At 43.1% G+C, this 19,069-nt stretch overlaps 1 protein-coding gene across 1 annotated transcript; it reads left to right on the forward strand.

Annotated features, from left to right (window-relative positions):
* The first annotated feature begins 390 nt into the window (after positions 1–390).
* LOC129700183 (galectin-3-like) lies at positions 391–18,397 on the forward strand. The gene is made up of 7 exons (XM_055640453.1): positions 391–425; positions 1,522–1,533; positions 1,939–1,950; positions 3,180–3,548; positions 4,272–4,360; positions 7,963–8,134; positions 17,421–18,397. Exons 1-7 carry the CDS (start codon positions 423–425, stop codon positions 17,568–17,570), a joined length of 807 nt encoding a protein of 268 aa, XP_055496428.1. The 5' UTR covers positions 391–422; the 3' UTR covers positions 17,571–18,397.
* Positions 18,398–19,069: the final 672 nt, after the last annotated feature.

The following is a 19,069-nucleotide window of genomic DNA, read 5'->3' on the forward strand; positions in this document are numbered from 1 at the left end:
GCTCTGGGACTCCACCCTCATCATGTGTTGGGAGAGGCGACGTGATGACTGTTACAGGGCGTTGCTGAAGTCTTAAAAGCTGCTGGAAGTGAGTTTGCATCCAATTCGTAAGTTTTGAGACAGGACTCAGGCCAGGTATTGTGACTTTTTTTGAGGGGTGGGAAAGTAGTCAATACTTTGTGTCCTGAGCTGGGATTTTTGGGGGAAATGAGGGGTTGGTTAAAGTTGAGGCTGGGCAGGGAATGAATATGTATCGGGCCGGTGGTTTCCGGAAGTATTGGCCCGGGCTCGGTTGGGATCTCCCCGGCTTCTATGCTGCAAAAGCTTTGCTCTCACTTTCTAATCACCACCTCGCCGGCACTGCTTAATCGTTCCCTTTTCTAACTGCAGGTTTTATCCTATACGACTGCATCGGCAGGACCATGGTAAGACGTATCAGAACTTTATGGGCCAGTTGAACGCGATCTTAACTCCTGGTCTGGCTAGATCTGGCAATGTCCCATCCAGTTCCACAACATACCGCCCACCCCACCCTTAACTGCTCCCTTCATAGCCCTACTCTCCCACATACTTCTCCTCCCTGTAACATTCCATGCTCCCTCCTCCCTGAGCCCACCAGTACTTCTTCACCCCTACTGTTGTCATCGCCTACCCAGCTCCCTCTCGACGTCAATCAACCTGAAGTGTCCCAACCTGAAACAACTTCGCCAGTTCTTCCAGTACATTGTGGTTTGCTCAAGATTCCAAGATCAGTTCTCCATGTCTCCTTCTCCCGCCTGTCCTTTTCCCTACCGTATTCCCACCCCTTCTTCCCTGCAAAAGCAGCACTAAAATCAATAGTGTTACAAAACAAATGCCACCAACGGATCATTCCGCACCTAAATCTTCCTAACATCACATTGAGTTAATGCTGAAGCCATCTTCTAATTATGCAGGGTGTGGAAAGGGCGCGCATGTTTGAAATGTCTTAATTTGAAGTAAATTTGTTGTATTTTGTAGATAACCGGTTTCCGTTGCTACATAGATCTTCTGTTATGATACATTGTGGCTATTAAGATTTACCTTTACAGTTGAAAACAAAATCTGGTGTAATGTAGTTTTACAGGTATGCGAAGCTTAATCAGTGTTGTTAGTCACACACCCATGAAAGGTATGTGATCCACAAATGTTTAAGATTTGCAAATATATAGACAGATTTGCCTAACTAAATCTTATTATGACATAAAATAAAGCCCATCACTTCATGTTGATATTATTAAAATCAATCTCACGCTCTCAAAAGCACACTCGCGTGCCTACAGCAATTATTGGTCTTGTTCTTCCTCCTCCGATTCTAAACTTTGGTGTTCTACCTATTAAATAAATGAACAATAGCTGATTAAGTTCCAGTATGACATGTCTATCCTCCCCTTCCTCGAGGCAGCTGAATTAAACAATTCCCTTCCAAAAGCTCGTATTTAATATCAAATTGTTCCTTGATTGGAAAAAATAATTTAAACACATTTCTTTATTTAATTTCAGGCTACATTTTCGGTGAGTATGAAAAACCCTCAGTTCATTGAACTTTTACCAATAAATAATTAAACGTATTCATGTATTCTAACAATCATATTATGTAGATTATGTTATAGCACATAGAATATTACTAATCACTGTTAATCACTAATTTAAGTTAACTTCTATGAGTAACCAATCTGCCACGCATTAGTGCTTCACAGTGAGTATTGCCCATGTTGGGACAGTACACATTATGCATGTAATGTGTGGTGCTTCAAAGTCCATTGGGCATGTAGTGTGTGGTGCTTCAAAGTCCATTGGTCACTCATGGAGTTCTTCCCTTCTCCTCTCCTCACAATTAGCCTCCGAAAGATCAATTGCTATTTCTCAAGTTGGTCCTTGGTTGAAAATACTAATTTAAACATATCTCTTGGTTTTCAGGATGAATTATCAGTGAGTATGGAAAAACTCTGTTCTTTGAACGTTTACCAATACTGTTCAAACATATCCATGTATTCTGACAATGATATTATGTAGATTGTGTTATAGCAGAGTTATACCAATATATTATTAATCAATGATTTAATTTAAATACATTTATGTGAGTAATCTGCCACACATTTGTGCCTCACAATGAGTATTGCCCATGTTGGGACAGTACACATTGGGCATAGAGAGTGTGGTGACCTTTTTGTTGGAATCTGGTTTGATTGACTGAGTTTTTGCAGGGTCTTTACATGATTTTTCTCTTATTGCTTCAATATTATTTTATGAAAATGAGAAAATGTGCTTAACAGATGCGCCATAGCATCATCCATATTTGCATGCGTGTATTCTCTTTAACTTTCTCATGCATATTTAGCATATACTTTAAATGCCGATCTTTCACGTGTGGAACATTTTTGGGTTCCTTCAAAGTTCATTGGTGACTAATGGAGCTCTTCCCTTCATGTCATATTTTGCCTCTGAAAGGAAAATTCTATTTCTCCTGAAATCAATGGATGCTTGCTTACCAATGGAGAGTAAGAACAATGCTGCATGGGGTTAGTGAATGAGAGGGAAGATTTGAGGATGTGAGCAGAGTGCTCTTGTGCTGTGCTTCCTGAGAAGGGCAGTTGCGCTATTTCTTAATAGTGGATCAGCTTTGCTGACTGTGCAGGCCACCTGTCAGTAACTCAATGGAGCATTTGAAATTGTGCGTTCGAGCAGGTTCAACCCAGGGATTGTCCTGCTCTTGATACACTCATATCCACAATATTAAGTTGTTAAAATTAAGAACACAATTAATACATACATTGAGCAAACTCTGATTTGGTGCATGCTCAGTCTGCGTGTTCTCGTTGCCACAGCAATTGTGGAAACTAATTCGGACCCATATTTTGTATCATCTTGGCCTAGGATGACGTTATTAGACTATTTATTGTCCAAGTGTGATTATCTAGTTCCTCACAAAACAGTCCAGGTCTGTGTGAGGTGCTCGGAGTTTACATTGGGCATATCTATTATTACAAGCCAAATTTTTTATTCGAATGCCCTCTTCTGCCTTTCTCTGCGTCTATTGATTTTCTCAAATATTATTGATTAAACCTTACTATTTTTAGTCCACAACAAAAACGTTAAAATAGTTTAGTGCTTTTATCTTTTATTAAGTATATTTTGGAAAAAATATTTTATCTCTTTAGTTGGAAGATGCATTTGGCGATGATTTTGCAAGTGGTACCAAATTGAATCAAGGACAGCCGGGACCCTTATCTGGGCAACCTGGACAACCGGGACACTGGCCTGGGCAACCTGGGCAGCAAGGACCCTGGCCTGGGCAACCTGGGCCGCAAGGACCCTGGCCTGGGCAACCTGGGCAGCAAGGACCCTGGCCTGGGCAACCTGGGCAGCAAGGACCCTGGCCTGGGCAACCAGGACCCTGGGCTGCGCAACCGGGGCAACCAGGACCCTGGCCTGGGCAACCTGGAAAACCAGGACCCTGGGCTGGGCAACCGGGGCAGCAGGGACCACCTGGGCAACCGGGACCTCCTGGGCCTACTCCTAGAGCTTTGGTAAGTGTTAATCTTTGAAATTCCAAACCTTATTTAATTTTGAGATACACTGTGAAAAAGAGCCCTTTAGCTACCTAGTCCATGCCCACCCTTCACATAAGTTCTATGTTATCCCACTTTCTCATCCACTCCCTACACATTAGGAACAATTTTACCGAAGCCAAAGTAATATTGTTGCTAAGATCGAACATGTCTACAACACTGATTTTTCATGAATATGTATTTTAAATTATTTAAACACAAATTATATTTGGCTTAGCTGTATGATCCTATTGGAAATTCAGGGAGTGGGAGCCGGTGTGTATCTGCAAATTTGTGAAACTGTGACCCCTAGTTCTGGACTTCCCCACCATGGGGAATAATCTTCCTGCATCTAGCCTGTCCAACCCCTTAAGAATTTTGTACGTTTCTATGCTGTGCCCTGCTCCACCTTATGGAAAGACTGAAGCAGCAACCACTAGCAGATCCTTGTGTGCTCTGCAACTGCTAAAGGTTAATGCAACCAAAGACGAGCACCAGGAATCACCTACCTGGAGAAAGATTGGTCAACTCTTTTTGGGACTTCATCAGTCTTTTAGGAACTGGGATTATTTTCACTGGGCTTCTCATAGTTTTACAACTATGAAACATATAGCAATTTTCATTATTCAAAAGTGTTTCATGGAGGTTTTGCAACTTTTTTATTCCAGATGGATAGATTTTGTTTTCATTTTGAATTTGCAGACTCTGCCGTTCAATTTTCCGATCCAAGGAGGTTGGCCTCCAATGAAAATGTTGACAATTGAGGCGTCTATCAAACCGAATGTTGACAAGTAAGTTTTATGGTTTACAGTGATTTGAAAATGTATTTAATAGAAGATGTGATGCTTACACCTTCTGTATGAATATTTGTCATTGTTTTTTCTGTTTATTGGGACAAATAGCACTGCAACTCGTGTACAAGGCACCTTGCCCAAACATGGAGATTGAATTTCCATCCTACACCGACACCTCCCTCCCCTTTCTTGATCTCCATCATAAAAGATAGAATAGTGACTGACGTCCATTCATATCTGGACTACACGTCTTCCCACCCTGCCCCCTGTAAAGACTCCGTCCCCTACTTCCAACTCCTCCGCCTACGCCGCATCTGCTCCCAGGATGCGACGTTCCACACCAGGGCATCGGAAATGTCCTCGTTCTTCAGGGAACGGGGATTCCCCTCCGCCACCATAGATGAGGCTCGCACCAGGGTCTCATCCATACCCCGCAACACTGCTCTCTCTCCCCATCCCCGCACTCGCAACAAGGGCAGAGTCCCCCTAGTCCTCACCTTTCACCCCACCAGCCGGCAAATACAACACATAATCCTCCGCCACCTCCAACGTGACCCCACCACTCGCCACATCTTCCCATCCCCCCTCTTTGTCTGCCTTCCGCAAAGACCGCTCCCTCCGCAACTCCCTTGTCAATTCTTCCCTTCTCTCCCGTACCACCCCCTTCCCTTCCCTCCCCGGGCACTTTCCATTGCAACCGCAAGAAATGCAACACCTGTCCCTTCACCTCCCACCTCGACTCAAGGACCCAAGCAGTCGTTACAGGTGCGACAAAGGTTCACCTGTATCTCCTCCAACCTCATCTACTGCATCCGCTGCACTAGATTCAGCTGATTTACATCGGGGAGACTAAGTGGAGGTTGGGCGATCGTTTCGCTGAACACCTCCGCTCAGTCCGCAATAACCTACCTGAACTCCCGGTGGCTCAGCATTTCAACTCCCCCTCCCATTCCCAATCCGACCTCTCTGTCCTGGGTCTCCTCCATTGCCAGAGTGATCAACACCGGAAATTGGAGGAACAGCACCTCATATTCTGCCTGGGGATGGCATTAACATTGAATTCTCCCAATTTTGCTAGCCCTTGCTGTCTCATCCCCTTCCTTAACCCTCGAGCTGTCTCCTCCCAAACCCCCCCCCCCCCCCGCCCCTCGGGCTCCTCCTCCTCCCCTTTTCCTTCCTTCTCTCCCCCCCCAACCCCCATCAGTCTGAAGAAGGGTTGCGGCCCGAAACGTTGCCTATTTCCTTCGCTCCATAGATGCTGCTGTACCCGCTGAGTTTCTCCAGCCTTTTGTGTACCTTTCATTATAAACCTACTGACTCCCACAACTATCTGGGCTACGCTTCTTCCCACCCTACCTCCTGCAAAGACTCTAATCCCTACTCCCAATTCCTCCACCTGTGCCCAAGATGAGGTGTTCCAGCCGAGATTCATTAGCGAACGGGGGTTCCCCTCTTTTTATCATAGATGAGACCCTCACACTTGTCTCCTCGGTACCTCACTGCTTCGCTCTTGCTCTCCCACCCCCCAATCATCAGGGACAGAGTCCCCCGAGTCTTCATATTTCACCCTATCTGCATACAACATATAATTCCAATATTTTTGCCACCTCCAACGGGATCCCACCATTAGCCACATCTTCCCATTTCCATTTTCCGCAGTGACCGTTCCCTCCGCAACTCCCTAGTTTACTCATCCCTTCCCACCTAGAGCACCCCCTCGCCAGGTACCTTCTCGAGCAAACGCAGGAGATGCAACACCTGTCCCTATGCCGCTTCCCACGACTTGGACCTCCTCCAACCTCATCTACTGTATCCACTGTTCCAGGTGTGGACTCCTATATATTGGCAGGACCAAGTTGCTTCACAAACTATTACACTAATTTTGATGTCATCTGAAAACTTGCCAATCATTCTCATCCAAAGTGTTAATAGATATGACAAACAGGGGACCTAGCACTGATCCTTGCAACACACCACTGGTTACAGGCATCCACTTCTACCTTCTGCCTCTTACCACCAAGCCAATTTTGTATCCACTAAAGTGCTAGAGTCTATGTTTACTTACCTAACTTCAAAAACGTGCTGGTTTGTATAACTAATTGGCTTGGTAAAATTGTAAATTGTCCCTAGTGTGTATCGGATAGTGTTAATATGGGATCGCTGGTCGGGGCAGACATTGTGAACTGAAAGGCCTGTTTCCGCACTATCTCTAAACTAAACTAAGCTAACCTTCTGGGTTAGTTTACCATGATGGCCCTTGTCAAAGATCTGAGATACCACAGTTAAGACCACAATCAGATGAGCCATGATCCCATTCAATAGTGGAACGGGTTTGAGGGTTTGAGTGACCCACTTTGTCTCCTGATGCATGTATGTGACAATGGCTAGCACAGAGCTTTAGTGACCTGTGTTTGATCCTACTATAGGCTGTTAGTGTGGAGTTTGCATGTTCTCCCTGTCACCATGCGTGTTTTTCCCCACTAATCTTGTTTCCTCCTGATTACAAACATGTGATGATAAATTAATTGACTACTGTACATTACAATGTGCCAATGGGTGGTACGAGCATTATGGTGGGGGAGAAATTATACGAGACAGGACAGATTGCGGGGAAATAAATAAGGGAAGTATATTAATGGTATTTTCTGAGAGCCAACATGAATTTGATGGACCAAATTGTCGCCAACATAGAACCGTGGAGCACAAGAACAGGCCCTTCGGCCTACCATGTCTGTGTGGAACAAGACCATCTTTTAACTATCTGCGCATAATCCATATTCCTCCGTTCCCTGCATATCCATTTGCCTATCCAAAAGTCTGCTAAATACCACTATCGTATCTGCCTCAACCACCAACCCAGGCAGCCGGTTCCAGGCACCCTTTTTTAAAAAGTTGCCCTGCGCGTTTTCTTTAAACATTTCCCCTCTCACCTTAAAACTAGGCCTGCTAGTATTTAGTTTTTCCAAACTGGAAAAAGGTTTTGACTGTCTACCCTATCGCTCACAATTTTTTTTATTTTATGCTTGTATCAAGTCTCCTCGCAACCTTCGGCGTTCCAGAGAAAAAAATCTAAGTCTGTCCAACCTCTCTCTGTAGCTAATAACTCCTGACCCAGGCAAAAACACTCTGGTAAACCACTTCTGCACTCTTTCCAAAGCCTACATATTCTTCCAGTAATGAGATTACCAGAACTGCAGACAATGTTCCAAATGTGGCCAATAACCTATAAAGCTGAATTCTGACTCTTACACTCAATGCTCCAACCTATGGAGGTAAGCATACCGTATGCCTCATTTACCAAATTATCTACTTGTGTTGCTACTTTCAGGGAGCTATTGACTTGGACCCTATGATCCCGCTGTACATTAATGCTGTTGAGGGTCATGTCATTGTATATTTTACCTCTTACATTTGACCTCCCAAAGTGCAACACCTCGGACTTGGTTGGATAAAATTCCATCTGCCATTTCTCCACCCATTTTTGTAACTGACCTTCTTTTGAAGTTATGCAACGCACCTCTTAAGTTAAATGGCTTGTTTGCTGGTGCGCATTCAATGGAATAACAAAACAACATTTTACTTGCATTTTATTTTCACAGGTTTGCCATCGATGTCTGCGCCGGCCATGATACTGCTTTTCATTTTAATGTTCGTTTTAAGGAGGATGGCTATCAGCAAGCTATTGTCCGAAATAGCAAATTCAATAATGTTTGGGGGTCAGAAGAAAGGGCTATACCAAACTTTCCATTCAAGAAAGGAGAAAAATTTGAGGTAAGTACAATGTTTGCATGTATTTACCTCTTTAATGAGTTGCCATACATTTTTATATCTGTCCAAAATAAGGATACCTGGTTTAATGTTAAATATATATATATTTTTTAACTAATTAAAAAAAATAGTTCAAATCATGTGATGCTTGAAACATGTAAAGTTCCAGGCTCAAGGGTCCATGTCATCCTGGGCAAAATTGGTCATCACTTTCCTGGGTCGATGCATAATTGCTATATTTTTTGGTATATATTTGATACTTCAATGAAACTTTAATATATTTATCAACTGTTTAATGCAATTTTTTTTATCACAGCTGTATCATATGTTCTCTGTAGTTTCTTGGGAGACCTGTATGGTGAAGCGAGTCTTAATGAGCTGTGATAATGTCTCAGTTTTGCAAACACACCACACACCCCCATTCTGCTCTGATGGCATTCTAATAGCTCATTGCTGTAGAAAGACTTATCAGCGTCGCTAAATATCTCTGATGATCAGGCATTTGGAGTAACGGAGTAGTACAACATGGAAATAGGCCTTTCGTCTCAACTTGTCCATGCTAACCTAGGTGCCATGCCCACTTAAACTAGTTCCATGTGCCCGTTTCTATTCCATATTCCTCTAAATCCTTCTTATCTATGTACTTGTCCAAATTTTTTTTATATATTGGTATAGAAACATAGAAAATAGGTGCAGGAGTAAGCCATTCGGCCCTTCGAGCCTGCACCGCCATTCAATATGATCATGGCTGATCATCCAACTCAGTATCCTGTACTTGCCTTCTCTCCATACCCCCTGATACCTTTAGCCACAAAGGCCACATCTAACTCCCTCTTAAATATAGCCAATGGACTGGCCTCAACTACCTTCTGTGGCAGAGAATTCCAGAGATTCACCACTCTGTGTGAAAAATGTTTTTCTCATCTCGGTCCTAAAAGATTTCCCCTTTATCCTTAAACTTTGGCCCCTTGTTCTGGACTTCCCCAACATCGGGAACAATCTTCCTGCACTAGCCTGTCCAACCCCTTAAGAATTTTGTATGTTTCTATAAGATCCCACCTCAATCTTCTAAATTCTAGCGAGTACAAGCCGAGTCTATCCAGTCTTTCTTCATATGAAAGTCTTGACATCCTAGGAATCAGTCTGGTGAACCTTCTCTGTACTCCCTCTATGGCAAGAATGTCTTTCCTCAGATTAGGAGACCAGAACTGTACGCAATACTCCAGGTGTGGTCTCACCAAGACCCTGTACAACTGCAGTAGAACCTCCCTGCTCCTATACTCAAATCCTTTTGCTATGAATGCTAACATACCATTCGCTTTCTTCACTGCCATCTGCACCTGCATGCCTACTTTCAATGACTGGTGTACCAAGACACCCAGGTCTCGTTGCATCTCCCCTTTTCCTAATCGGCCACCATTCAGATAATAGTCTTTCTTGTTTTTGCCACCAAAGTGGATAACCTCACATTTATCCACATTATACTGCATCTTCCATGCATTTTCCCACTCACCCAGCCTATCCAAGTCACCTTACAGCCTCCTAGCATCCTCCTCACAGCTAACACTGCCCCCCAGCTTCGTGTCATCTGCAAACTTGGAGATGTTGCCTTCAATTCCCTCGTCCAAATCATTAATATATATTGTAAATAGCTGGGGTCCCAGCACTGAGTCTTGCGGTACCCCACTAGTCACTGCCTGCCATTGTGAAAAGAACCCGTTTACTCCCACTGTTTGCTTCCTGTCTGCCAGCCAGTTCTCTATCCACATCAATACTGAACCCTCAATACCGTGTGCTTTAAGTTTGTATACTAATCTCTTATGTGGGACCTTGTCGAAAGCCTTCTGAAAGTCCAGATATAACACATTCACTAGTTCTCCCTTATCCACTCTACTAGTTTCATCCTCAAAAAATTCTATAAGATTCGTCAGACCTGATTTACCTTTCATAAATCCATGCTGACTTTGTCCAATGATTTCACCACTTTCCAAATGTGCTGCTAACCCATCTTTAATAACTGACTCTAACAGTTTCCCCACTACCGATGTTAGACTAACTGGTCTGTAATTCCCCCTCTCTCTCTCCCTCCCTTTTTAAAAAGTGAGGTTAAAGCTTTTTTGGATGTAAAAGGGAGAGTGTACTTGTACTTAACATCTGCCAGAAAAATGTAGAACAGATACATTGCGACATGAGCAAGAAATGCTAATTTAATATTAGAGCAAACATTTTGAAGCAGCCTGATCTCGCTGAAATCCTGTTGATACAACAGAGCTGAACATGTGCTAAACAGCATGAAGGCCTTATCCCACCCTTGGTAGATCAACGGACCTTCAACTCGAGATTAGTTGCTGATTTATTCTGATTGCTGCTGCAATTCTGCTCATTGTTGTTGCAGTCCAGAGTTAAGCAAGATAAGTAGATTTGCAAGAAGTGGTGGCACAGATGAGAACTGTTTTTCTTTTGCCGACTGTAGGGGTTTTGCACAACAGTTGCCTCTGGAATAACTACATTAGGAGTCCATTGCTTTTTAATACAACAAGCTGAAACAAATGAATGGAGGCTGCTCATGATAAGGCAGGCTACTGGAAGATAGAGGAAAGGTTTTTGGAAAGGTGGAGCAATATTTCAATCTCAGCATCAGTGATAACTAGTTAAGAAGGCTGCATTCAAGCAACATTAATCAGTGAAAGCTGCTGTCACAACATCAACCTCAGATGCCAATAACAATAACATTGGCTAGGAATTCGCAAATGTTTTGCTCTTCAGGGGCAGACACAGCTTTATCATCTGGAAATGTTTAAAGGCAATCACTGATGCTTTTAGTCCATTTCATCATCTTCAACTGGATGCAATGCTGTCATGCAATTGCTGGGCATTTAGAGACAAGCAGAACAAGCACAATGGGTTGTAAAGTAACCTACATGAAGTCTAAAAGCCTTGTCACTGTTCAGTTTAATCATTCCATTTATTTTCCTGGCTGGCCTCCCATTTTCTGTCCCCTGCAAATATGTCTTCTGATACAAAGTTCTTAAGGGGTTGGACAGGCTAGACGCAGGAAGATTATTCCCGGTGTTGTGGAAGTCCAGAACAAGGGGAAATCTTTTAGAACCGAGATGAGGAAAACATTTTTCACACAGAGAGTGTTGAATCTCTGGAATTCTCTGCCACAGAATGTAGTTGAGGCCAGTTCATTGGCTATATTTAAGAGGGAGTTAGGTGTGGCCCTTGTGACTAAAGGGATCAGGGGGTATGGATAGAAAGCAGGTACAGGATACTGAGTTGGATGATCAGCCATGATCATATTGAATGGCGGTGCAGGCTCGAAGGGCCGAATGGCCTACTCCTGCACCTATTTTCTGTTTCTATGATGGTGATGTCCTACTATCCACTGCCCTCCACACAGTCTCCTTCCACTCTGTCCCTCTCCCTCAGGCTTTACATTTCACTGCTCTTATCTGACACCCTTTTCATCATCAGCTTTTGTCATGTACTGCACCAATCTGCCAATCACAGCCCGCAACTGTATCCACCGATCACTTGCCAGGCTTTGACCCACCCTCATCTCTTTTCCAGCTATCATCCCCCCCAACTGCAATCAGTCTGAAGAACCATCTCCACCCAAAACATTGCATATCGATACCCTCCACAGATGCTGCCTGACCTGCTGAGTTCCTCCAGCACTTTATTTTCGCTCAAGATTGCAGCATCTGCAGTTCCTTATGTCTCCTTTGATACTTTGCTGTCCACTCCCTAACCTGCATCATGCACCCAAATCTCCTGCCTATGGAGATCTATACTGATTCCAGATTAAGGAACACCTTAATTATGAAGCTGTAGTCCTTATTTTTAAATCCTTCCATAACTCAAATTTCCTCCAGTTATGCAGCCTTCAAGGTTATTTGCAGTCCTACAATTTGGGCCTTTTGAGCACTAATTTTAAATTGGTCTTCCATTCAGCCTCAAGTTTCAGAGCTCTTCATAGCTGAATTCCACTACTAAACAGCTTCACTTCTACTTTAAATACTCTAAACATTCTTTAGATTACCTTAAATATCTCCTTGCGTAGCTCAGTATTTTGATTTTGCTCCTATGAAGCATCTTGCATATTTATTTCAATGTGCAGATCCATGTTGTTGTATTTGGTTTCATAAGTGTGGCATGATACCTGTCTGACACTGAATGGGCATTGAATAATAGTACATCGCGATCCCACCCATTTTTGGGTGTCCATTCAATTTTGCAGCATCGCGCAGAGATCTCACATTAATTAGGTGAAATCAAAACGTTGGTCAAAATCTTGACAAATAGGCAATGTTGACAAAAACTTGGAGCTACCATATACTAGATCCTTGACTTACTCTATCATATGCCAAAGTTAGTGCACGCTTGCACCTGATTGATCTCCATTTTGTACTAATGAAGCGTTCCCATAAAGTTAAACCAGATTTCTGCCTAGGATGTTAACAAAGCCTATCACTGCAATCACCTCTTGCTCAGAGAAGATAGATTCCCACTTTTGGATGCATCAAGCTCCAACAATCTCATGAACTATGTGCCATTCCATCCATATCCACGTTGAGCTTTTTGTCATGAACACCAATTCCATTTGCCAGTAATAGATCTGTATCCTTCTATACCTTGACTATTCAAGTGCCTGTTGAAATATCTTCTTGCTCTGTTTGTTTGATGCTTAACTTCTGATTGGCTTTCGCAAATCACTCGGTCATGTTAAACCACTGCATTTGAAGCTTAGGATCAGTTTTAATGCAGAATTAGGATGGACAATAAATATTAAGGTTAAGATTGAAAGTGTGGGTTGTGGGAGGGTGTATCGTCTTGGGTGTCTCCTCCGGATTACTTTGCAAATGTATGTGTGGTTGTGTGATGAGGAATGGATATTGGGAAAGCAGTTCAAAAATCAAACTAATGACAGTACAGAAGATATAATTTGGAACTTTGGAATATTTGTTAGCTTCACCAATTTCCAGTTAAATTTCTTAGTTGTGTTCATCCACACAACAGTAAAGGGGCATGGCAAAGGGGAGTGAATTGAAAAATGTGCTGGAGAAAGAACACACTTTACCAGTATATGCATGGAAATGATTTCTAGGTTACTGAGTAATGTTACTAGGGTCCAAAATGAATACAATAGACAATAAGTGCAGGAGGAGCCAGCACCGCCATTCAATGTGATCATGGTTGATCACACCCAATCAGTACCCCGTTCCTGCCTTCTCCCCATATCCCCTGACTCCGCTACCTTTAAGAGCTCTATCTAGCTCTCTCTTGAAAGTATCCAGAGAACCGGCCTCCAACTGAGGCAGAGAATTCCGCAGACTCACAACTCTCTGTGTGGAAAAGTGTTTCCTCGTCTCCATTCTAAATGGCTTACCCCTTATTCCTAAACTGTGGCTCCTGGTTCTGGAATCCCCCAGCATTGGGAACATGTTTCCTGCCTCTAGCGTGTCTAAACCCTTAATAATCTTATATGTTTCAATAAGATATCCTCTCATCCTTCTAAACACCAGAGTATACAAGCCCAGCCGCTCCATATGACAGTCCCGCCATCCTGGGGATTAACCTTGTAAACCTACGCTGCACTCCCTCAATAGTAATAATGTCCTTCCTCAAATTAGGGGACCAAAACTGCACATAATACCCTAGGTGTTGTCTCACTAGGGCCCTATACAACTGCAGAAGGGCCTCCTTGTTCCTATACTCAACTCCTCTCGTTAAGAAGGTCAACATGCCATTCGTTTTCTTCACTGCCTGCTGTACCTGTATGCTTACTTTCATTGACTGACGAACAAGCATCCCCAGATCCTGTTATACTTCTCCTTTTCCCAACTTGACACCATTTAGATAGTAATCTGCCTTACTTTTTTTGCTACCAAAGTGGATAACCTCACATTTATCCACATTAAACTGCATCTGCCATGCATCTGCCCACCCACCCAATCTGTCAAAGTCACCCTGCATTCTCATAGCATCCTCCTCACAGTTCACACTGCTACCCAGCTTTGTATCATCTGCAAATTTGTTAATGTTACTTTGAATCCCTTCATCTAAATCATTGATGTATATTGTAAATAGCTGCGGTCCCAGCACCGAGCCTTGCAGTACCCCACTAGTCACTGCCTGCCATTCTGAAAGGGACCCGTTAATCCCACTCTTTGTTTCCTGTCTGCCAACCACTTCTCTCCATGTCAGCACTCTACCCCCAATACCATGTGCCCTAATTTTGCCCACTAATTTCCTATGTGGGACCTTATCAAATGCTTTCTGAAAGTCCAGGTACACTACATCCACTGGCTCTCCCATATCCATTTTCCTAGTTATATCCTCAAAAAATTCAAGAAGATTAGTCAAGTATAATTTCCCCTTCGTAAATCCATGCTGACTCGGAACGATCCTGTTACTGCTATCCAAATGTGCCGCTTTCTTCTTTTATAATTGACTCCAGCATCTTCCCCACCACCGATGTCAGGCTAACTGGTCTATAATTCCCTGTTTTCTCTCTCCCGCCTTTCTTAAAAAGTGGGGTAACATTAGCTACCCTCCAATCCACAGGAACTGATCCTGAATCGATAGAACAATGGAAAATTATCACCAATGCATTCACGATTTCTAGAGCCACTTCCTTAAGTACCCTGGGATGCAGACCATCAGGCCCTGGGGATTTATCAGCCTTCAGTCCCGTCAGTTTACCTAACACCATTTCCAGCCAAATGTGGATTTCCTTCAGTTCCTCCGTCACCCCATATCCTCTGGCCACTAGTTCATCAGGAAGATTGTTTGTGTCCTCCTTAGTGAAGACAGATCCAAAGTACCTGTTCAACTCACCTGCCATTTCCTTGTTCCCCATAATAAATTCACGTTTTCCAGTCTTCAAGGGTCCAACTTTAGTCTTAACAATTTTTTTCCTCTTCATATACCTAAAGAAGCTTTTACTATCCTCCTTTATATTTTTGGCTCGCTTATCTTCGTACCTCATCTTTTCTCCCCGTATTGCCTTTTTAGTTATCTTCTGTTGCTCCTTAAACATTACCCAATCGTCTTGCTTCCAGCTCATTTTTGCTACGTTGTACTTCTCTTTTATTTTTATATTGTCCCTGACGCCTCTTGAAAGCCACGGTCGCCCCTTACTCCCCTTGGAATCTTTCTTACTCTTTGGAATGAACGGATCCTGCACCTTCTGTATTATTCCCAGAAATACCTGCCATTGTTGTTCCACTGTCATCCCTCCTAGGGTATCTTTCCAGTCATCTTTGGCCAGCTCTTCCCTCATGGCTCCATAGTCCCCTTTATTCAACTGTAACACTGACACCTCTGATTTACCCTTCTCCCTCTCCAATTGTAGATTAAACTTGACCATATTATGGTCACTATCTCCTAATGGCTCCTTAACCTCACGTTCCTTTATCAAATCCGGTTCATTACATAACACTAAATCCAGAATTGTCTTCTCCCTGGTAGGCTCTAATACAAGCTGCTCTACGAATCAATCACGGAGGCACTCCACAAACTCCCTTTCTTAGGGTCCAGTACGACATTCCCTGATATTGCGACATTCCCAGATATGGCAACATACCCATGTTTGCCGACATACCCGGATATGACGACATACCCAGGCTACCTGCATGTTGAAATCTCCCATTACAACCGTAGCTTTACCTTTACTACATGCCAATTTTAATTCCTGATTCAACTTGCACCCTATATCCTGGCTACTGTTTGGAGGCCTATAGATAAGTCCCATTAGGGTCTTTTTACCCTTACAATTCCTTAGTTCCATCCATATTGACTCCACACCACCTGTTTCAATGTTGCAGAACGTCCTTCCTCTTCTTCCCAATGTCGTTTGTGCCCACGAGCACCTTCCCTCTCGAGGATGTTCTGAATTTGGTTCATGGCATCTTGAACCCTGGCACCAGGGTGGCAAAAGACCATCCTTGCATCTCGCCTGCCGCCACAGAATCTCCAGTCCGCTCCTCGGACAGTGGAATCATCCACCACTGTGGCTCTGTCCGACGCTGATCGAGTCCCATCTGTAGGATTGGAGCCACCGATGTGTCCGCTGTTTGGACTGGAAGTGTCGTCTCCCCCGACAGTTCCCAAGAGGACGTACCTGTTTTCATTGGGCACCTGGGTCTCCTGCACTCCATGGTTACCACCCTTTCTCTCAGTCACACACCTTTGTTCTTCGCGTATCCTTGGAGTGACAACCTCACTGTAGGTCCTGTCCAGGAAACTCTTGTTATCCCGGATGGCCCTTTGGCCGTCCAGCTGCTTCTCCAGTGTCCCAACATGGTCCTTCAGGAGCTGAACCTGGACACATTGAAAAGGGTTTAGTTCCAGGCGGGTTCTGCAGGTAGAAACATACAGATAGGAAGACATTTGTTGAAGATACTCTGACTTGACTGTATGGGAAATATGCAAGCAAGATGGCAAAAAAAAGAAAGTTGCAGATGAGGCTAATGTTGTTTTCTATTCCAAATGGCTGCAAACATTAAAGTAGGCTAATGCACTAACAATGTTTTAAATTTATAATTGGTATTGACGTATTTTGTCTTTACAGATTTTAATTCATCCATTTCTAGGTGTCATTAAATATAACAATAGTACTTATTTATGAAGGTACACAAAAATGCTGGAGAAACTCAGCAGGTGCAGCTGCATCTATGGAGCGAAGGAAATAGGCAACGTTTCGGGCCGAAACCCTGATCAGTCTGAAGAAGTGTTTCTGCCCGAAACATTGCCTATTTCCTTCCCTCCATAGATGCTGCTGCACCTGCTGAGTTTTTCCAGCAATTTTGTGTACCTTCGATTTTCCAGCATCTGCAGTTCCTTAAGTACTTATTTATGAAATGGCCCTTAAACCATTTTTTGGGGAAAAAAACACAATTTTGCTTACATAAGTGTGACAGCATTTCAAAGTAATTAATTGGCTCTGTTTTAAAGGGTGACCTGAGTATGTGATCGATGCTATCTAAATGAAAATTTGTTCTTCATTAGAATTAGTGACATAAGGAATGGTTTGTAATTTTTAAAAAAAAACAAAGTGCTGGAGTAACTCAGCAGGTTAGGCAGCTTTGGCTGGGAACATATTTGAAGAAGGCTTATGACCCATAACGTCACCTATCCATGTCCTCCACAGATGCTGCCTGACCCGCTGAGTTACTCCAGCACTGTTTTTTATCCATTAGAATTACATTTAATTACTGAGGAGGTTTTAACATGTGTAATAATTTTTGCAAGTAATAAACTGATTTATTTTTAAATCCTGCAGTTACTGATTCTTGGTGAACCACATCAATACAGGGTGGCTGTGAATAAACAACATTTCACTCAGTTCGCACATCGGTCTCATAAGTTGAGCCAAGTGACCAATGTCAATATCTACGGTGATATTACGCTACATAAGATGGTTATGATGTAAATCTGGAAATTATTTTAATGTGACTTCTAACACTTCAACATAGGCAAACAGTGGCACATCTTACTAGTGCCTCTGAATCTATTTCAGAATATATTAAATCATAAAAGTCCATTTAGCCAATCAAGTTATTGGCAGTGCCACATGATCCATATTGTCGCATCCCACTCTTTGCTTCTTACCTTCCTTTCGATATGTTTTTTTAATCAGTGTTTAATCGCTCAGTTCATTATCTATTAATGAACTGAGTTCTTCATCACTAAGAATTGTTTCTCAACCTTTCCTTTTCGTATGGGTTGAATTATGTGTCCTTTTGAATAAGACAATTATTATTTAACTTTATTTTAACCTTCAGTTTTGAAAACACCTAAAATCTAACCCTATAGAGGAAATCCCTCTGCTTTCTCAAATCTCCCTTCATAGCTATAATTTCTTATCTGTGGAAACTTTATGGAGAATTGATGCTGTATGTCTTCTGTACTTTCATATCTTAGCAGGCTTTACAACTACACACAACATTCCAACTCCACTGTAACTACAGACATTGTTATTCATCAAATGACAGTAGCCATTACTCAGTACAGCAAAATGTTCTTCCCCCAAAATATCTGCATCTTTATAACTTCATTTACTCCATAGTCAAATTTGGTGATGTACATTAGAATCCACAAAATGTTATCAATAACAAAACATTTAAGTGCAAGAAAATTTAGTTGAGGAATATTATCATGTGTAAAGTGACTGAGCCTTGTCTGCTAAATGTAATAACAATTACCAAAATAACCTGTATACAGTGATATTTTATTTGAATAAACCCACTGTTAAAAATCTGTTTGGGCCTGAATGGGTGAACCCTTTATCAAGATGGTGTACATGCTGCAGTCAGATGGCGCCGATGTGGAGACGATTGAGAGCTTCATGTTCTGAAGCATAAATAAAGTATCAATTGGTTCGATCAATACTTGTGTAATGATGAAAGACACAAAGTGCTGGAGTAACTCAGCAGGTCAGGCAGCCTCTCTGGAGAGAACAGATAGAGTGCGTTTTGTTTGAGACCCACCACTGATTGTATCATGTACCTGACTGCCACAAAGTCAAAACTCGCAGCGGTACCGGGAGATGCAGTGCCAACGTTCACCGTTTCCCTGGTCTCTGAGGCTTGGACCACTGAAGCTGTCATCGACTGCACTACCACCCCAGCTGCTTCCAGCTCAGTTCTACTGACAACCACCCCAGCTGCTGACCCCACCCTCAGCCCACACAACCTCCCTGGCCACATCCAAGCCGGGCCTACCGACCCTCGCTGCCTGGCCAAGTTGGCGACGCGGGCCCGCACCACCTCCAGGTCGGACCTATTGCCGCTGCCACCGGCCCATAGTTTCCTCGGCTACTTCCAGGCTGTGGCCTTGCTGCCGTCACCGCCGATCCTTACCTGCACACCTGTGGTCCATGACAAATGACTCCACAAATCCTCGCATCTTCCCCCATCCCCCCGGACATCA

The sequence above is a fragment of the Leucoraja erinacea genome, chromosome 9 (genome assembly GCF_028641065.1).
Source record: "Leucoraja erinacea ecotype New England chromosome 9, Leri_hhj_1, whole genome shotgun sequence".
Lineage (NCBI taxonomy): Eukaryota > Metazoa > Chordata > Chondrichthyes > Rajiformes > Rajidae > Leucoraja > Leucoraja erinaceus.